General features: G+C 39.2%; 1 protein-coding gene across 1 annotated transcript in view; it reads right to left on the reverse strand.

Annotated features, from left to right (window-relative positions):
• Positions 1 to 16695, reverse strand: part of COL6A5 (collagen type VI alpha 5 chain) — a 105134-nt gene that overhangs the window by 43412 nt on the left and 45027 nt on the right. Inside the window, exons 20-30 of the mRNA XM_007120210.2 lie at positions 16479 to 16514; positions 15918 to 15980; positions 14416 to 14478; positions 13339 to 13401; positions 11973 to 12035; positions 10485 to 10535; positions 10362 to 10397; positions 7423 to 7485; positions 5628 to 5690; positions 4574 to 4609; positions 4418 to 4454 (exon numbers count right to left, since the gene is read on the reverse strand). Coding sequence (XP_007120272.2) covers positions 4418 to 4454; positions 4574 to 4609; positions 5628 to 5690; positions 7423 to 7485; positions 10362 to 10397; positions 10485 to 10535; positions 11973 to 12035; positions 13339 to 13401; positions 14416 to 14478; positions 15918 to 15980; positions 16479 to 16514 — 574 coding nt within the window. The remainder of the gene's footprint in view (positions 1 to 4417; positions 4455 to 4573; positions 4610 to 5627; positions 5691 to 7422; positions 7486 to 10361; positions 10398 to 10484; positions 10536 to 11972; positions 12036 to 13338; positions 13402 to 14415; positions 14479 to 15917; positions 15981 to 16478; positions 16515 to 16695) is intronic.

Here is a 16695-nt window from a genome sequence, read left to right on the forward strand (position 1 = left end):
TTCTATTTCATTTATTTCTGCTCTGATCTTTATGATTTCTTTCCTTCTGCTAACTTTGGGTTTTGTTTTTTCTTCTTTCTCTAGTTCCTTTAGCTGTAAGGTTACATTATTTATTTGCGATTTTTCTTGTTTCTTGAGGTTGGTTGTGGTCGGAAAAGATACTTGATACGATTTCAATTTTCTTATATTTACCAAGGCTAGATTTGTGACCCAAGATATGATCTATCCTGGAGAATGTTCCATGAGCACTTGAGAAAAAAGTGTAATCTGCTGTTCTTGGATGGAATGTCCTATAAATATCAATTAAATTTATCTGGTCTATTGTGCCATTTAAAGCTTCTGTTTCCTTATTTTCATGGATTATCTGTCCATTGGTGTAAGTGAGGTGTTAAAGTCCCCCACTATTATTGTGCTACTGTCAATTTCCTCTTTTATAGCTGTTAGCAGTTGCCTTATGTATTGAGGTGCTCCTATGTTGGGTGCATATATATTTATAATTGTTATATCTTCCTCTTGGATTGATCCCTTGATCATTATGTAGTGTCCTTCCTTGTCTCTTGTAACATTCTTTATTTTAAAGTCTATTTTATCTGATATGAGTATAGCTACTCCAGCTTTCTTCTGATTTCTATTGGCATGGAATCTCTTTTTCCATCCCCTCGCTTTCAGTCTGTATGTGTCCCTTGGACTGAAGTGGGTCTCTTGTAGACAGCATATATATGGATCTTGTTTTTGTATCCATTCAGCCAGTCTGTGTCTTTTGGTGGGAGCATTTAATCCATTCACATTTGAGGTAATTATTAGTATATATGTTCCTATGAGCATTTTCTTAATTGTTTTGGGTTTGTTTTTGTAGGTCCTTTACTTCTCTTGTGTTTCCCCCTTAGAGAATTTCCTTTAGAATTTGTTGTAGAGCTGGTTTGGTGGTGCTGAATTCTCTTAGCTTTTGCTTGTCTGTAAAGGTTTTGATTTCTCCATTGTATCTGAATGAGATCCTTGCTGGGTAGATATGTGTTCCTAAGTCTGAAGTGGGTCTCTTGTAGACAGCATATATATGGGTCTTGTTTTTGTATCCATTCAGCCAGTCTGTGTCTTTTGGTGGGAGAATTTAATCCATTCACATTTGAGGTAATTATTAGTATATATGTTCCTATTAGCATTTTCTTAATTGTTTTGGGTTTGTTTTTGTAGGTCCTTTACCAATTATTGATATGTATGTTCCTATTACCAGTTTCTTAATTGTTTGTTTTGGGTTTGTTAGTGTACGCCTTTTCCTTCTCGTGTGTTTCCTGCCTAGAGAAGTTCCTTTAGCGTTTGTTGTAAAGCTGGTTTGATGGTGCTGAATTCTCTTAGCTTTTGCTTGTCTGTAAAGGTTTTAATTTCTCCATTGTATCTGAATGAGATCCTTGCTGGGTAGAGTAATCTTGGTGGTAGGTTTTTCCCTTTCATCACTCTAAATATGACATGCCACTTCTCTCTGGCCTGTAGAGTTTCTGCTGAGCAATCAGTTGTTAACCTTATGGGGGTTCCCTTGTATGTTAGTTGTTATTTTTCCCTTGTTGCTTTTAATAATTTGTCTTTAATTTTTGTAAATTTGATTACTATGTGTCTCGGTGTGTTTCTCCTTGGGTTTATCCTGCTTGGGACGCTCTGTGATTCCTGGACTTGGGTGGCTATTTCCTTTCCCATGTTAGGGAAGTTTTCAACTATAATCTCTTCAAATATTTTCTCAGATCCTTTCTCTCTCTCTTCTTCTAGGACTCCTATAATGCAAATGTTGGTGCGTTTAATGTTGTCCCAGAGGTCCCTTAGGGTGTCTTCATTTATTTTCATTCTTTTTTCTTTATTCTGTTCGTGGCAGTGAATTCCACCATTCTGTCCTCTTCCAGGGCAGTTATCTGTTCTTCTGCCTCAGTTATTCTACTATTGATTCCTTCTAGTGTATTTTTCATTTCAGTTATTGTATTATTCATCTCTGTTTGTTTGTTCGTTAATTCTTCTAGGTCTTTGTTAAACATTTCTTGCATCTTCTCGATCTTTGCCTCCAATCTTTTTCCAAGGTCCTGGATCATCTTCACTATCAATATTCTGAATTCTTTTTCTGGAAGGTTGCCTATCTCCACTTCATTTAATTGTTTTTCTGGGGTTTTATCTTGTTCCTTCATCTGGTACATAACCCTCTGCCTTTTCATTTTGTCTATCTTTCTGTGAATGTGGCTTTTGTTCCACAGGCTTCAGGATTGTAGTCTTTCTTGCTTCTATTGTCTTCCCTCTGGTAGATGAGGCTATCTAAGAGTCTTGTGCCAGCTTTCTGATGGGAGGGACTGGTGGTGGGTAGAGCTGGGTGTTGCTCAGGTGGGCAGAGCTCAGTAAAACTTTAATCTACTTGTCTGGTGATGGGTGAGGGTGAGTGCCCTCCCTATTGGTTGTTTGGCCTGAGGTGACCCAGCACTGGAAGCTACAGGCTGTTTAGTGGGGCTAATGGTGGACTCTGGGAGTGCTCATGCCAAGGAGTACTTCCCAGAACTTCTGCTGCCAGTGTCCTTGTCCCTGTGGTGAGCCACAGCCACCCCCCACCTCTGCAGGAGACACTCCAACACTAGCAGGTAGTTCTGGTTCAGTCTCCTATGAGGTCACTGCTCCTTCTCCTTGGGTCCTGATATACACACTACTTTGTGTTTTCCCTCCAAGAGTGGAATCTCTGTTTCCCCCAGTCCTGTTGAAGTCCTGCAATCAAGTCCTGCTAGCCTTCAAATTCTGATTCTCAGGGAATTCCTCCTCCCGTTGCCACACCCCCAGGCTGGGAAGCCTGACATGGGTCTCAGAACCTTCAATCCAGTGGGTGGATTTCTGTGGTATAATTGTTCTCCAGTTTGTGAGTCACCCACTCACCAGTTATGAGATTTGATTTTATTGTGATTGCACCCCCTCCTACCATTTCATTGTGGTTTCTCCTTTGTCTTTGGATGTGGGTTATCTTTTTTAGTGAGTTCCAGTGTCTTCCTGTCAATGATTGTTCAGCAGTTACTTGTGATTCCAGTGCTCTTGCAAGAGGGAGTCCTTACAGTTGTTTTAAACTTGTTTTTGTTGTTGGTCTTTCCTGGACATACACTTTCAATGACTACATTTTTATCCAGTCTCCTATAATAAGTCTTTCTGATTTTCCCATTTTCCATTCTTCTGATTGTGATTGTATAGGCATGATTATAAATAGAAATGGAAACATAAAGAAAGACAAAGCACCTAGACTTCTACCACCCTAATACAATACATGGTTACATTTTCCCAATTCCTCTTCTAGTATTTGTTTCTATGTATATATATTTAACTATATGTAAAAATGAAGAGTCAATTTAATTTTCTGCTTTTTAGTGACAATATTTTTCATATTTATGTGAGTCTTCATAAAAATCATATCTGCTTAAATTTTTATCAGAGGATGATGGACTATAGCCCAATTGTTCTATAAGTATAAACAGTCTACATATATAGTCATTTTTCTCTAATGAATAATATTTCAACAACCTCTGTACCTATAATTTTTTTCCTTTATTTCCTTAGCATAAATTTCCAGAAATGAGATCACTGGGTTTTTTTTCTACCTAATCTTCTCCTTGATCATAACGAAAGACAACCTCTCTCTTTGTTGACTCTGTTTTATTCCTTTGCTGAAACTACTCTCTTTTTAAAAAATTTATTTTATTGAAGCATAGTTGATTTACAATGTTGTGTTAATTTCTGCTGTACAGAAAAGTGATTCAGTTATTCATATATATACATATACACTTTCTTTTCCATTATGTTTTATCTCAGGATAGTGAATATGCTTCCCTGTGCTATACAGTAGGACCTTGTTGTTTACCCTTTCTATATGTAATAGTTTGCACCTGCTAATCCCAAACTCCCAATCCATTCCTCCCCACCCCTCACGCCCTTGGCAACCACAAGTCTTCTCTATGTCTCTGAGTCTGTGAAACTACTCTCTTGCTGCTTCCCATCACTTCCTATAACCAGATTCAATGACTTCCATTCAGGCAGCCTTCATTAATTAAGTAGCCAACCAACCCCAGATCCTCATGTTCATCCCTTCAACACCATGCCCTCCAGGCCTTTGTACATAATTGTTATATTAGTGTGAGCTGAGTCACACACCTTTTGAGTTGGTCACTGATTGTTTCCCACAGGTATGTTTTCTCTCCCTCTGGGAAGCACACCTCTGAGCTGACACATGTGCCTTTTCCTTCCTCCTTTGTTGTGAGCTGTTACCACAGCAGGCACTCACAGCAAGCCTGCTGCCAAGGACATATGGTTTCTCCACCAGTGAGTTCAGCCTACTGATTCCACATCCCCACACTGCTTGAGGGCACCCTAAGTGCCCTCACTAATCAATGATGCTCTACAACACACAGATACTCACGACTATGGTCCTTCATGAACTGGATTAGATCACATTGCTGTACATGAAAAAGGAGAGAGAAAATAAGAAACATGAACACAGTGAATTCCAAGTGGCCATATGCATTTCCCAGTGAACAGGTTGCATTTTTGTGTGTGTGAATAAGGCGATACATACAGAATATACCCGCTGCCCTGCCATGCCTTTAGGACCCTAGGAAAACAAAAACAGAGCAAGTTATTGGTATGTGAATTGGAGTCTTCAGTGCTCTTCCCCCACACACTGAGAGTATAAACCTTTCTTTTTCAGTGTTTGATCAATTAAGCTAATGTCTACCTAGACTGAACTGAATGATTTTTCTAGGACGACAAGAAGGAAAGAAACAAAAGTACTTTTTAAAGATACTTGTACTGCAGATAGAACATTTAGAAGGCATTTCTCATAATAATACTTAAAATTAGAAACAGCAGTCTTCCCAAAGAGTAGCATGAAGGAGAGACATTTACTGAAGTATATTTAAAATACTGGCAGCAGCACACAGCCTCAACATATGTGAAAAAAAAAAGACAATTACATGGCCAAATGGACATTACACAGAAGGAGAGCATACACACTAAGCTCATAAATGCTGAAAGGTGATGGAGGAAAGGAGTACAGATAATTGGGTGAGATGAGTCAGGGAAGGCTCTAAACACAGTCAGCTGCCTTTCTTGACAGTGTGAACTTTTCTCTTTTTCCCTTTATTTCCTTTTTATCAGGATCAGCCTTCTTCTTGGCAGTTGGTTCTTAATGTGTTTGCACATATGCATCTCTTTGGACAGCTTTTAAGTATTATTATGAGAAATGCCTTCTAAATGTTCTATCTGCAGTACAAGTATCTTTAAAAAGTACTTTTGTTTCTTTCCTTCTTGTCGTCCTAGAAAAATCATTCAGTTCAGTCTAGGTAGACATTAGCTTAATTGATCAAACATTGAAAGCTTTATAGTTTATGAAGAGCATTCACATTTGTTTATCTGATCCTCACAGCTACTTTTTGAGGTGTTTCCAACAGGACATGTCATTCCCATTTTAGAAGGAAATTAAGAGACCCAGGGACTAGTCCAAGGGCACCCAGGTAGCAAGAAGCAGAGTCTGGACTTGAACCAGTGCTTCTGACTTTAAATTCTGTGCTCATTCCAGTGGGCACCCTAGGAAGCAGCACATGCCCCTTAGTTCTCATGAGTGTACTTACTCTCCGTCCAGGAGGGCCTTGGGGTCCTTGAGAGCCTTCTTCACCTTTCAAACCTACAGTGAGCTGCAGGTAGAAATATACATGAGTTTCCACATCCTCTATCCATGGAGACTACCTCAGCCTTAATGTGACTTTATAATTAAAAAAATTTTTTTTAGCAAAAGCAACTATTAATTCAAGTTAAGCAAATTCCTTATGTGTAATATAAATAGCCATTCTTTTTTTCCCACAGAACTCACAGAAAAATTAATTTTTCCAATAGTTCATTGTTAGTGTATAGAAACACAACTGATTTTTTTTTTTTTTTTTTGCAGTACACGGGCCTCTCACTGTTGTGGCCTCTCCTGTTGCGGAGCACAGGCTCTGGACGTGCAGGCTCAGCAGCCATGGCTCACGGGCCTAGCCGCTCCGCGGCATGTGGGATCTTCCCGGGCTGGGGCACGAACCCGTGTCCCCTGCATCGGCAGGCGGACTCTCATCCACTGCGCCACCAGGGAAGCCCCACAACTGATTTTTATATTGATTTTGTATCCTGCAACTTTACTGAATTTATTACTTCTAACAGTTTTTTGATGAAGTCTTTAAGATTTTCTATCTAAAAGATCATATCATCTGCAGACACTTTTACTTCTTCCTTTCCAATTTGGATGACATTTATTTCTTTTTCTTGCCTAACTGCTCTAGCTAGGACTTCCAGTATTATGTTGAAAAGGAGTAGTGAGAGTGGACACCTATGTCTTGTTCCTGGTCTTAGCAGGAAAGCTTTCAGCCTTCAATTGTTGAGTGTGATGTTAGTTGTGGATTTTTCAAATATGGCCTTTATTAGGTTGAGGTACTTTCCTTCTATACCCAATTTGTTAAGAGTTTTTATATTGAAAGGATATTGAATTTTGTCAAATGTTTTTTCAGCATTTATTGAGATGATCATATGATTTTTATCTTTCATCCTAGATAGTCATTCTTAATTATTGGTAAACATCCATTTCCCTCTTAGCCTCTTCATTTAGTGATATCCTTTGCTCTGATACTGGCTGTGCATTTAAATCTAAATTAGTCATAAGCTAGAATTGGTGCTTTAAACAAGTGAATACACCAGAGCATACGGAGATCTAATAAAAAGCTGCCATCTGCAAAGAATCAAATAAGAAAAATAATTCCCCACATATATAAGGACATGGGTTGGCTGTATCATTCCCATAACTCAAGGTGATGGATATAGATGCTAATGAAATTTGTCCAGCCAGATGTAAAATATCTGTTGAATTGCATCTCTTTCATGTTGGTAATGACCATCGATATTACACTGAAACTTTAAAATGAAAGGATGCTTGTCTTGGCATTTTGGTTTTTTTAATAAGTATAACACTCTACTCTGCACTTTGCTATTTAGAACATCTCAACAGCCTTCCTTAAAATAAGTACCCCAGGTGACCTTGGCCCTGGGGACTGGAACTGTCAGAAAACGCTCCAGGACACAGTAGGAAGATGTCAGCTTCATTTCCACTCACAGGATTAATATTCTGGGCTTTAATATGTGCCCTAGAAAAGACTGGAAGACACTGGAACTCTTTAGAATAGCCTGTTATCAATCTGTAAATACTTAAAATAGTTCAGATTCATGGAACCATAGAATTTTAGAGCTGAAAGTAGCTTTTGTGTCATTAACTCCCATGTTATAGCAATAGAGACCTTGAAAAGATGTGGTTGGATTGACAATGCACATTTATAATTACAACATAAAAGCCAGAATCTTCCAAAGAAACATTTATTATTTCTGGAATTATAGGTCACTTACTGTTAGTCCCCTAAATCCTTTGGGTCCAGGCCCCCCAGGAATTCCAGGATCACCAACAACACCCTAAAGATTCAGATATAAGAAATCAAGATATTAAAATACTTGCTATGAAAGAATAAAAATAATTCTCTCCAAATCAAAATCTAATTGGTCTTATAGCTATATCATATATTAAATATTAAATGTCATTTCTTCTTGTCATTTAGAATTAAGTCATTGATACACCTAGATATTCTCCAAACTATTTTAATTTTCTGAGAATACAAATATTTATGCATCAATATCAACACAATGGCTATCCAATCAGTTACTAAAAATACCTAAAGAAAAATGCTTGAAAATCAAGGAAAACATACGGGGTATTGACTACATAAAGTACTAAATAATGAATTACTTCCTAAATTCATGAATCATTTCTCAAAAAGTTGAAGGTGAAAAGAAATTTATTCTGACTTTGGTGGAAAACTAATTTAACACTTATCTATATGCTAATTTACCATTTATCTGTAAATTGAAATATGCTAATTTTCTCTCTTTATCAGCAAATTAGAAAATTGGTCCTTTACAATGAGAACGCCTATCCTAACAGTTATTTATATAGTCCCTTCTTGAACCCTTCTCCACCTAAGGAAAGAATCTCTTTTGGTAATTCATCAATTAAAAGCACTTTTAAGGGAATCAAAAATTGGCTATTTTCCTATACTGTAGTTGATTCAATTTACTTAGACATTCTATTTTTTAATCCATATTTTCTATTTTAATTTGAGCATCAATGATTGGAAGACATACAAGATACTTTTACTTATTTAATTTTTATTGATGTATAATTGATTTACAGTGTTGTGTTAGTTTCAAGTGTACAGCAAAATGACTCAGTTATACACACACACATATATTATATATATATATATATTCTTTTTCAGATTCTTTTCCTTTATAGGTTCCTACAAAATATTGAGTGTAGTTCCCCATGCTATATATACAGTAGGTATATATACAGTAGGTCCTTGTTGTTTATCTATTTTATATATAGTAGTGTATGTATGTTAATCTCGAACTCCTAATTTATCCCTCCCCCCTTCCCCTTTGGTAAGCATAAGTTTGTTTTATGTCTGTGAATCTGTTTCTGTTTTGTAAATAAGTTCTTTTGTATCATTTTTTAGATTCCACATTTAAGTGATATATTTGTCTTTCTCTGACTTACTTCACTTAGTATGCTAATCTTTAGGTCCATCCATGTTGCTGCAAATGGCATTATTTCAATCATTTTTATGGCTGAGTAATATTCTGTTGTGTATATGTATACAACATTCTTTAACTGTTCATCTGTCAGTGGACATTTAAGTTGTTTCCATGGCTTGACTATTGTAAATAGTGCTGCTATGAACACTGGGGTGTATGTATCTTTTCGAATTAGAGTTTTTGTCTTTTCCAGATGTATGCCCAGGAATAGGATTGCTGGATCGTATGGTAACTCTAGTTTTAGTTTTTTAGGGAACCTCCATACTGTTTTCCATAGTGATTGTACCAATTTGCATTCCGAACAACAGTACAGGAGATTTCCCTTTTTTCCACACTGTCTCCACCATTTATTATTTGTATACTTTTTGATGATGGCCATTTACAGTTGATTTTTAATGTTTATTTCATATCCAACAATCTTGTTAAATTCTACTAATTTGTTGGTAATTTTGGATTTTCCATATGTACACAATGATAGCATTTGTGAATGGCACTTTTATTTCTTCCTTTTCAATCCAACCTAAAGGCTCCCAAGATGTCTATCATTCCAGTTACTTGCTATTATGCCTTTGTACTTGTATACAAATGTATTTAATTTTTAAATAAGTTTTATGGAGTGATGACACATATGCAGAAAAAAATATAAATCATAATTATACAAGTTGATGAATAGTCACAAAGAAAACACACCCATGTAACCACCACCCAGATCAAGAAATAAACCATTACCAGCACATCAGAAGCCCCTCCATAGCTCCTCATAGTCCTTAGCCTAAGCTTTTTCCCCAGAGTAACGAGTATCCTGTTTTCTCACACAGTAGCTTGGTTTTACCTTTTAAACTTTAGATGTATATGCACGCTTACAGTACTTAATCTTTTGCATTGGTGTCTTTCTCAGTAAGTATCCATGGTACTGTGTATAGCTATTCATTTGCATTGCTGTGCATTATTCCATTGTAATCTACCATGCTGATGACATTTTGGTAATGTTGAGTTGGCTTCCCCTTTGGTAAGCATAAGTTTGTTTTCTATGTCTGTGAGTCTATTTCTGTTTTGTAAATAAGTTCATTTTTAAGGATGCTTTTTTTTTAAAAATAAATCTTATTACAGAATTTATACAGTGTATAAAACAGATATAACCTGAGCTACTCTGGTTGAAATGGAAGGAATGTCTTGTCGTAGAGCCTGGAGGTGAATTTCAGGCTGGTAGGCAATGAGGAATTCTAGAAGATGTTTGACCAAGAGAGTAACATAACTAAGTTATACTTTGGAAAAAAAAGAGAGTAGTGTTTGGGATTAACTGAAGCAGGTTAAAGTTGCAAGTAGGAGACTAATGAGAATATGGTAATCTTTCAGGTAAGAGGAAGTGAAGGCCACGATAATGAAGGGCAAAGTACAACAGCAGAAGGCAAGAGTTTTGCATGAGATCACCGGGTAGAGAAATCAAGAAAAGGACTAAGGACTAAACTTGAGAGGGTACCTAGAGGTAGGATTTCAAGACAAGGGACATCAGGCAGTGAAGGACAAATTTTCCAATTTAAAGGTTCATAGGAGTTAAGTATGGTCCTTTCTTCATGAAGCTCAGGCAAACCGATTGTCTTGCTTTTTTTTTTTCCTGTTTCATTCAGATCCACATACTTAATTCTCAAGTAGAAGGTCAAGATCATGGTAACTTTGACAAGTTATGTGCACAATACCTTTTGACCCATATCTCCAAGGAATCCTCTTCGGCCCTACGATTTTCAGCAGAGAACATAAATAAATCAACACACCATTTAATTGATTCACCAATTAAAGAAATAATTGTTTTCCATATTTACCTTTACTCCTTTTCGTCCCATAGGACCATAGCCCGGAATGCCATAATCACCCTGTGAATATATCAGTTCATTTCAATTTCTCAAGAGTGAAAATTAATTGTAACCTATACTGGGGAGATTATGGTGTCAGGATAAAAGCACCGGGGACTACCAGGTGGAGGGGGCCTGATGAACTTGAACTCTTGGAATATTCATGCCGTTTAGTTTTCCACACTTCCTGGTATATGCCCTGGTACTTCTTTGGTCAGCTCCACTGTGCAGACATGACAGGAGGCAGAGGGATGGTCATTTAGGACTAGTGGAGTCAGTGGCAGTTACTTGCCTGGAAAATTAGGAGCTGGTCCAAAGAACACTGGGTGAGGAATTCCCCAAAAAGGAATTGTAAATGGACCATAAATATATTGAAAATTGTTATCCTCACTAGTAACCAAAGAAATGCAATTTGAAACAGTAATTAGACAACATTTTTCGTCAGTAAAATTGGTAAAGATGAAAAAAAAGAAAGTGACAATACCCATTGTTGGTGTGTATGCCCTGACGTGAGCACTCTTCCTGCACAACACAAGGGTACATACGTCCTTGGAATTTTCCTAAGGACACTTTGCAATAAAGTTCAAAGCCTTAATTAAACATGTACGTATTCCTTGAACCAGCTATGCTACTTCTAGAAATTTCTATGTAGAAATTAATTATGGTTTTATCCAAAAACTTAGTTACATACAAGAATATTCATTACTGTGCTATTTTAAGACAGTGAAAAACTGAGAGCAAACTAAATATCCAGTAATAAGAAGTTGGTCAAGTGAACTAAGGTATATACAGTCAATAGAATATTTTGAAGCTATTGAAAGTAACTTTGAGGGAAAAATGTAATGACATGGAAGTATGTCCATGATACATTGTTAATAGGGAAAAATAATTTTTTTTTCTATCTCCAGGATATTAGTGATATGTCAAAATGGTGGGATTATGGGTAATTTTTCTTTCCCATTTCCCATGTTTTATGCTTAGTCAATTTTCTACAATATCTATGCATAACATTTGTAATAAATGTTATTTTTGAAAAGAAATTAATTCTTTTCCTATTTTTTTCTTATATTGACTGCTTTATGAACTGAGACTCTGGTACAGCCAGAGCAACTAGAACAGATACTCTATTTCTTGATCCTACTACCCTCTTGTCACTCTGGAGTTTTATAAGAAGTCATTTGATTTTCAGCTGACATGGCCATATAGGTTGTTAAAATACTGAGCTCATCCATTATTCTCTCTGCATTCTCCTTTCCCTCTTGCTGTTCTCCCTTTCTTTTAGCAGACAGACTAGCTATAGAATGAGTGCTTCAGGGAGCAGGAGGAATGTCTCTACACCTTCCTAGGAGGTCCCAAAATACCTTCAGGACCCCAGGTGCTTAAGCTAATGGTGTCAGCCCCCTTTTCTTTACTGAGCCCTTGGACCTGCTAAAGGGCAAGAGTCCTAAAACCTCATACTTGCTTTCCTTGCCGTCCAGCTTGCCCCAGTGGCCCTGGATCTCCAGGAATTCCAGGTTCTCCCTAGTGAGACAAGGAGAGCTTCAGATCAGTAAAAATCAAACCTGGCTCCCACCATAGGACGTTCTGTCCACTAGTTGGGGACACTCAGTGTTCTCAGTGAGGGTTCAATGCTCAGTAAGCAAGGGAGTGTAGGAAACAAATAACGATCTTCCCAAAGGCAAGCAGGAAACACCAGCACAGCCCAAAGCTGGACTCAGTACTGCTTTCCCAGTGCTATAGAAGGACTAAAGGAGAAGAGAAAGAGTGGAAAATTTACTCCAGGGAAAGTGGATTCATTTGCTGATTTATTCACCCATCCAACAGTTATTTATTGTCCTGGAAAAGGAACTGTTGAACATGACCGATGTGGTCCTGCCCTCACCAAGAATACTCTGATTGGAACGAGAGACAATTAGGCAATTCTACACTGTGTGATAAAGTTCAGGGTGCTGTGGCAGCAGAGAGAAGGGGACTCTAACTCAGATTTGGTGGGGCGGGCAGGCTGGCTGCCTGAAGGAAGGGAGCAGGGATGCTGAGGCTTAAAGGATAAGTTGTGTGAGCTGGAAGAAGGACCAAGGGAGGAGTGAGAATGGAGGAGGAAGGCACAGTGAGAAGCCTGGGCAGGCACACAGGAGTGAGATGAGCTAGGAAGCCTTAGAATTAAACAGGGTCAAAGGGTCTTCTAAGCTACTGGAAAATTTGGAGATTTTCCTAAGGGTTATCCGAAGTTAAGACCAGTGACATAATCTGTAGGACTCAAATGAAAGCATGGGCCCTTAACTCAAAAGCAGTCTTTCCAGACTGTGATAGCACAGCTTGAGGCCAAGAAGGGGTGCCTTCTAAGCGAGGTCCCCTGTGTGACTGAACAGGTCCCAGGCCCAGGAAGCTGGCCCTGGGGGAGGGTGTTGCTGAAAGGTTTTGAGCAGGGGAGTGAGATTCTGAACAGGCCAACAGTCTGTTCTCTAACGATCTCCAATAAGGACATTTCTGAGAAGGTAGGTTGAGTTAGACCGAGAACTGCATGCATGAACAGATCTGAGTTCTGACATCCTCCATGCCCCTGGCTGACTCTACCACCAAGTGCCTTGATGCATTCAGGAAACCTGCGAGTTGAGTTTATCACAGTTGTTTCATGATAGGTGAATAAACCTTGTCTCTCCTAGTGAAATGGGGCAGTTTCAGAGAGGAAGGAAAAGAATATTGGCAGAAAGCTGGTGAGTGGTTGATTGTGCCTGGATCATGTGAAGAATTAACATGAAAATCAAGAAAAAAAATGGAGCTACTCTTTTCTCAGTATCTGAAATCTGTAAGAAATAACACTTACCTTTTTCCCCGAAAGTCCAGGCCTTCCAACACTCCCTTTATCTCCCACTGGCCCAGGAGCACCCTGAAAGAATATAGGAAACACAGATGTTGGTGCTACAGCAATTTGTACAAAACCTGTTAGATTAGTTTTGCTTTTCTTTGTGTCATTTCTAACAATTTCTTGATGCCTCCTTAACAAGAAACCCAGCCTGAAACCAGGTGACTCAGGCTACAGTCCTGGTTAGAGGACCCCAAGTCTTCATTGGCAGGGACATCACTAGTCCAAATGGGGGCTTAGTGAGAAATAAAAAAGGCACTCTTGACACAACACATGTTATTTCTGAATGTGGCAAGTTTGTTATGGACTGATTTTGTTAGAACAAGACATTGTGCTGTCATTGTCACTTTTGTGCTCTGTGCCATCCACACATATAAAATAGGATGTCAAATGTGTTTCAGTTTCCCAATCTGCAAAGGGGCAAAATGGTCTTTCACAAATATGCTGGGAAGATAACTGAGCAAACATGGGTATCACTTGCCTTCTAAACTCTCGCTATCTGAGCTGAAAAACTGAATAGATTCAGAACATTTTTCATACGAATCTCTCACCATCCAAACTCTCATTACTTACTGTCAGAAACTTGGGAATCAAGTAGTTTCAGAGGGTGAATTCAAAGCTGAACTTAAGAATCAAATAAATTTGGGTAGCAAGGGATCTTTGCAGAGTCCATTTCAAATATCTATAGTCAATGGAGATAGGCATGGCACCAATAATTTTTAAAAGTTAGAAAAAGCAGAATAACGTATCAGGTTTTGAAATGTTCATGAGTCAGCAAGATGTGCATTCTTCTAAAGGCTTCCTTCAGGCAGATGAAGTGAGTTTGTGCTTTCCAAGTCAAACCCCCGGGAAGGAGAAAGGCGAATGTACAAGGAATCTGAGCTGTGCTAAAGATTTGCCCCCAATTTGTCCCAAGTTAATCCCCAAATGAAATACTCCATACTAGATAATATAAAATAAACTCTACGTGAAGATGTCTTTGAAGCAAGAGGAAAATGAAGGCTGGAGACCATTGATGGTACCATCTGAGTCACGCACCTGAGGTCCTTTGTGCCCCTCGTTTCCCTTCTCTCCTTTCCTGCCGGGAAGTCCATTTGACCCCTTTGGTGGTAACAAAAGAAACACAATGCAATGAAGTCAATGAAAACTGACTTTCTTCATTGGTGCTTTTGAAACACCTGCATGGAAAAGCACCTATCCAGCCCTTCAAGCAGCTTTAACACTGCGATTAAGCATGTCTCTGAAGAGGAGTTGAAAGGAGACCCAAACTCAGTGGAGCAGCTCTTATGAAGGAATATTCTGCCTGGGTGTAAGACCTCATCCCTCTGTGGCAGGGAGAAATGGAAAAGAGACTAAAAGGAGAAATAAAACCCGTAGAAGAAGGAAATGAGACATAAACAATAGGCAGATGGATTCCTTTGATGGGGCAGGTTACCTGGGCCAAAGTGCATCAACGTGTAAAAGAGAAAGCAAGTTAGCACAAAAGGACATTTTAGCAGCAGATCCCTATCAGAGGAATTAAAGCACTTTTTTGATCATATTTCCCATCAAATGCATGGTTCTCATATGGTTCTCTCACACAGAAAGAAAAACTAGAGGTGCTGGTATTGTTTCTCATCACCAAGGCAGCAGCTGTAAGATGTCCTGGCTGCCCAGTGCAAATGGTGGTTACAGCCACTGGGCTGGCCTTGTTTCACAGCCTGAGCATCAAAGGGGACCCTGGAGGGGCTGAGGTAATGTCACCCCTCTCCCTACAAAGTCTGGGGATGGATTTAGGCTGGTCTCATGGCTACTCATTCTAGAGGACACCAGAACCACTCAAGAGAATTCCAAATTCAGGCTTAGTATGAAGAATCTAGAACTTTCTAGAAGAAAAATGAACTCCTGGAAAGGTCTTAGGATGGACACATCTATGTAGGCAGGTCCTTCCAGACAAGTTCAGGCTTAAAGTAGACTCCATCAGGTGACTATGTACCCATGTGTTGCAAACCATTCTCTAGGATGACCCTGGCATATTTCTGACATGGAAAAGAAACAGAGATGTCCTAATTCCAATGCCCATCTCACTAATGATATGACCAAGAAAAAATGCAGATGACTCACACAGAGCCCTATCAGTGATATTCCAGAAGCACTGTCACCCCCTGTAGAATCAGCTTCGGAAGAGGTGAGTAATAGTTGCCAATTCCTAACTTTCCTTCATTGGAGTCTGCGTGCAGGACCTCACTTAAGAAAAATCAATTTGTTGATCTGGATACTGATTACTAACATAGTATTAAGGTCTCAATAATTCACTATGACTAAAATGCAGACATGATGCCAGGTATACACAAGAGCAAGCCTTTCTTCTATCAAGTGAGCTGCAAATTTTGACAGAGCAAAATCACCCACCCACAATGGGAAATGTAGAATCCCAGAGAAATGTACCAGGGAGGAGGGCGGGGGCAGCTTCAAATTGTCTCAGTTATTTATTTTTATACAGAACTACATCTTCCCATCAGAATAACAGCATTATCAGTATTACAAATATTCCAACATACCTGTGAGCCTTGTAATCCTTCGGCTCCTGATGCACCTTTAAGTCCAGGGTTCCCTGGTTCCCCCTGATGGATGAGTTTTCAGTGTTAAGATTCTCTTCACATGGTTTCCATATACGTTTTCTCTTCTTAGTACCTAGTGCTTCAGGGCTTCAGGGCATGGTACCCAGGAACTATCTTGTCTGACTCTTGGCTCATGCCCTACTTGGCCTAGGATTGTACTCTTCCAAACTGTCTGAGAATTGAACTCCAGGTCATTTCTTACTCTAAGACAGAATTTCACTCTCTTGCAGTCAATGCCCAGGGTGTGTGAACAGCACAGCCTGCAGGGCTGCACAGGTCCCCTGTCTCTGAAGTGTCTGTGAAGGAGCCTTGCCTTAGGTCAGGCCTGTCCTGTGTCTGGCAGTCTAACTGATCCCCCAGTGAGTGGGGCTCATGTCCAGTGCTCAGCCCTTCCTAAAGCAGCCGCATCAAACGCTAACTCATCGGCAGTACCATCTGCCTGTGACACATCTCCTTGGCCTCACCTCCCACAGAGGACGGTGTGGGGGAAAGGATACTCACCGAGGCACCCTGGACCCCTCTCTGGCCTTCTCTTTCCTGGATCAGAAAAGACAAAATGTTAGTGTGTGGGTGTCTGGATGGAGATTCCTTAGAGGCAATCCGACCTGTCTTGTCCCTGACAGACAGAGTAACGAGCAGCTCGCAGAAATGGTTTCCCCGAATCGCTCTCCAAAGACAAGTTTACACACTGGGAATTTAATTACCAACTAACATTTGG

The sequence above is a fragment of the Physeter macrocephalus genome, chromosome 1 (genome assembly GCF_002837175.3).
Source record: "Physeter macrocephalus isolate SW-GA chromosome 1, ASM283717v5, whole genome shotgun sequence".
NCBI classification, from domain to species: Eukaryota; Metazoa; Chordata; class Mammalia; order Artiodactyla; family Physeteridae; genus Physeter; species Physeter macrocephalus.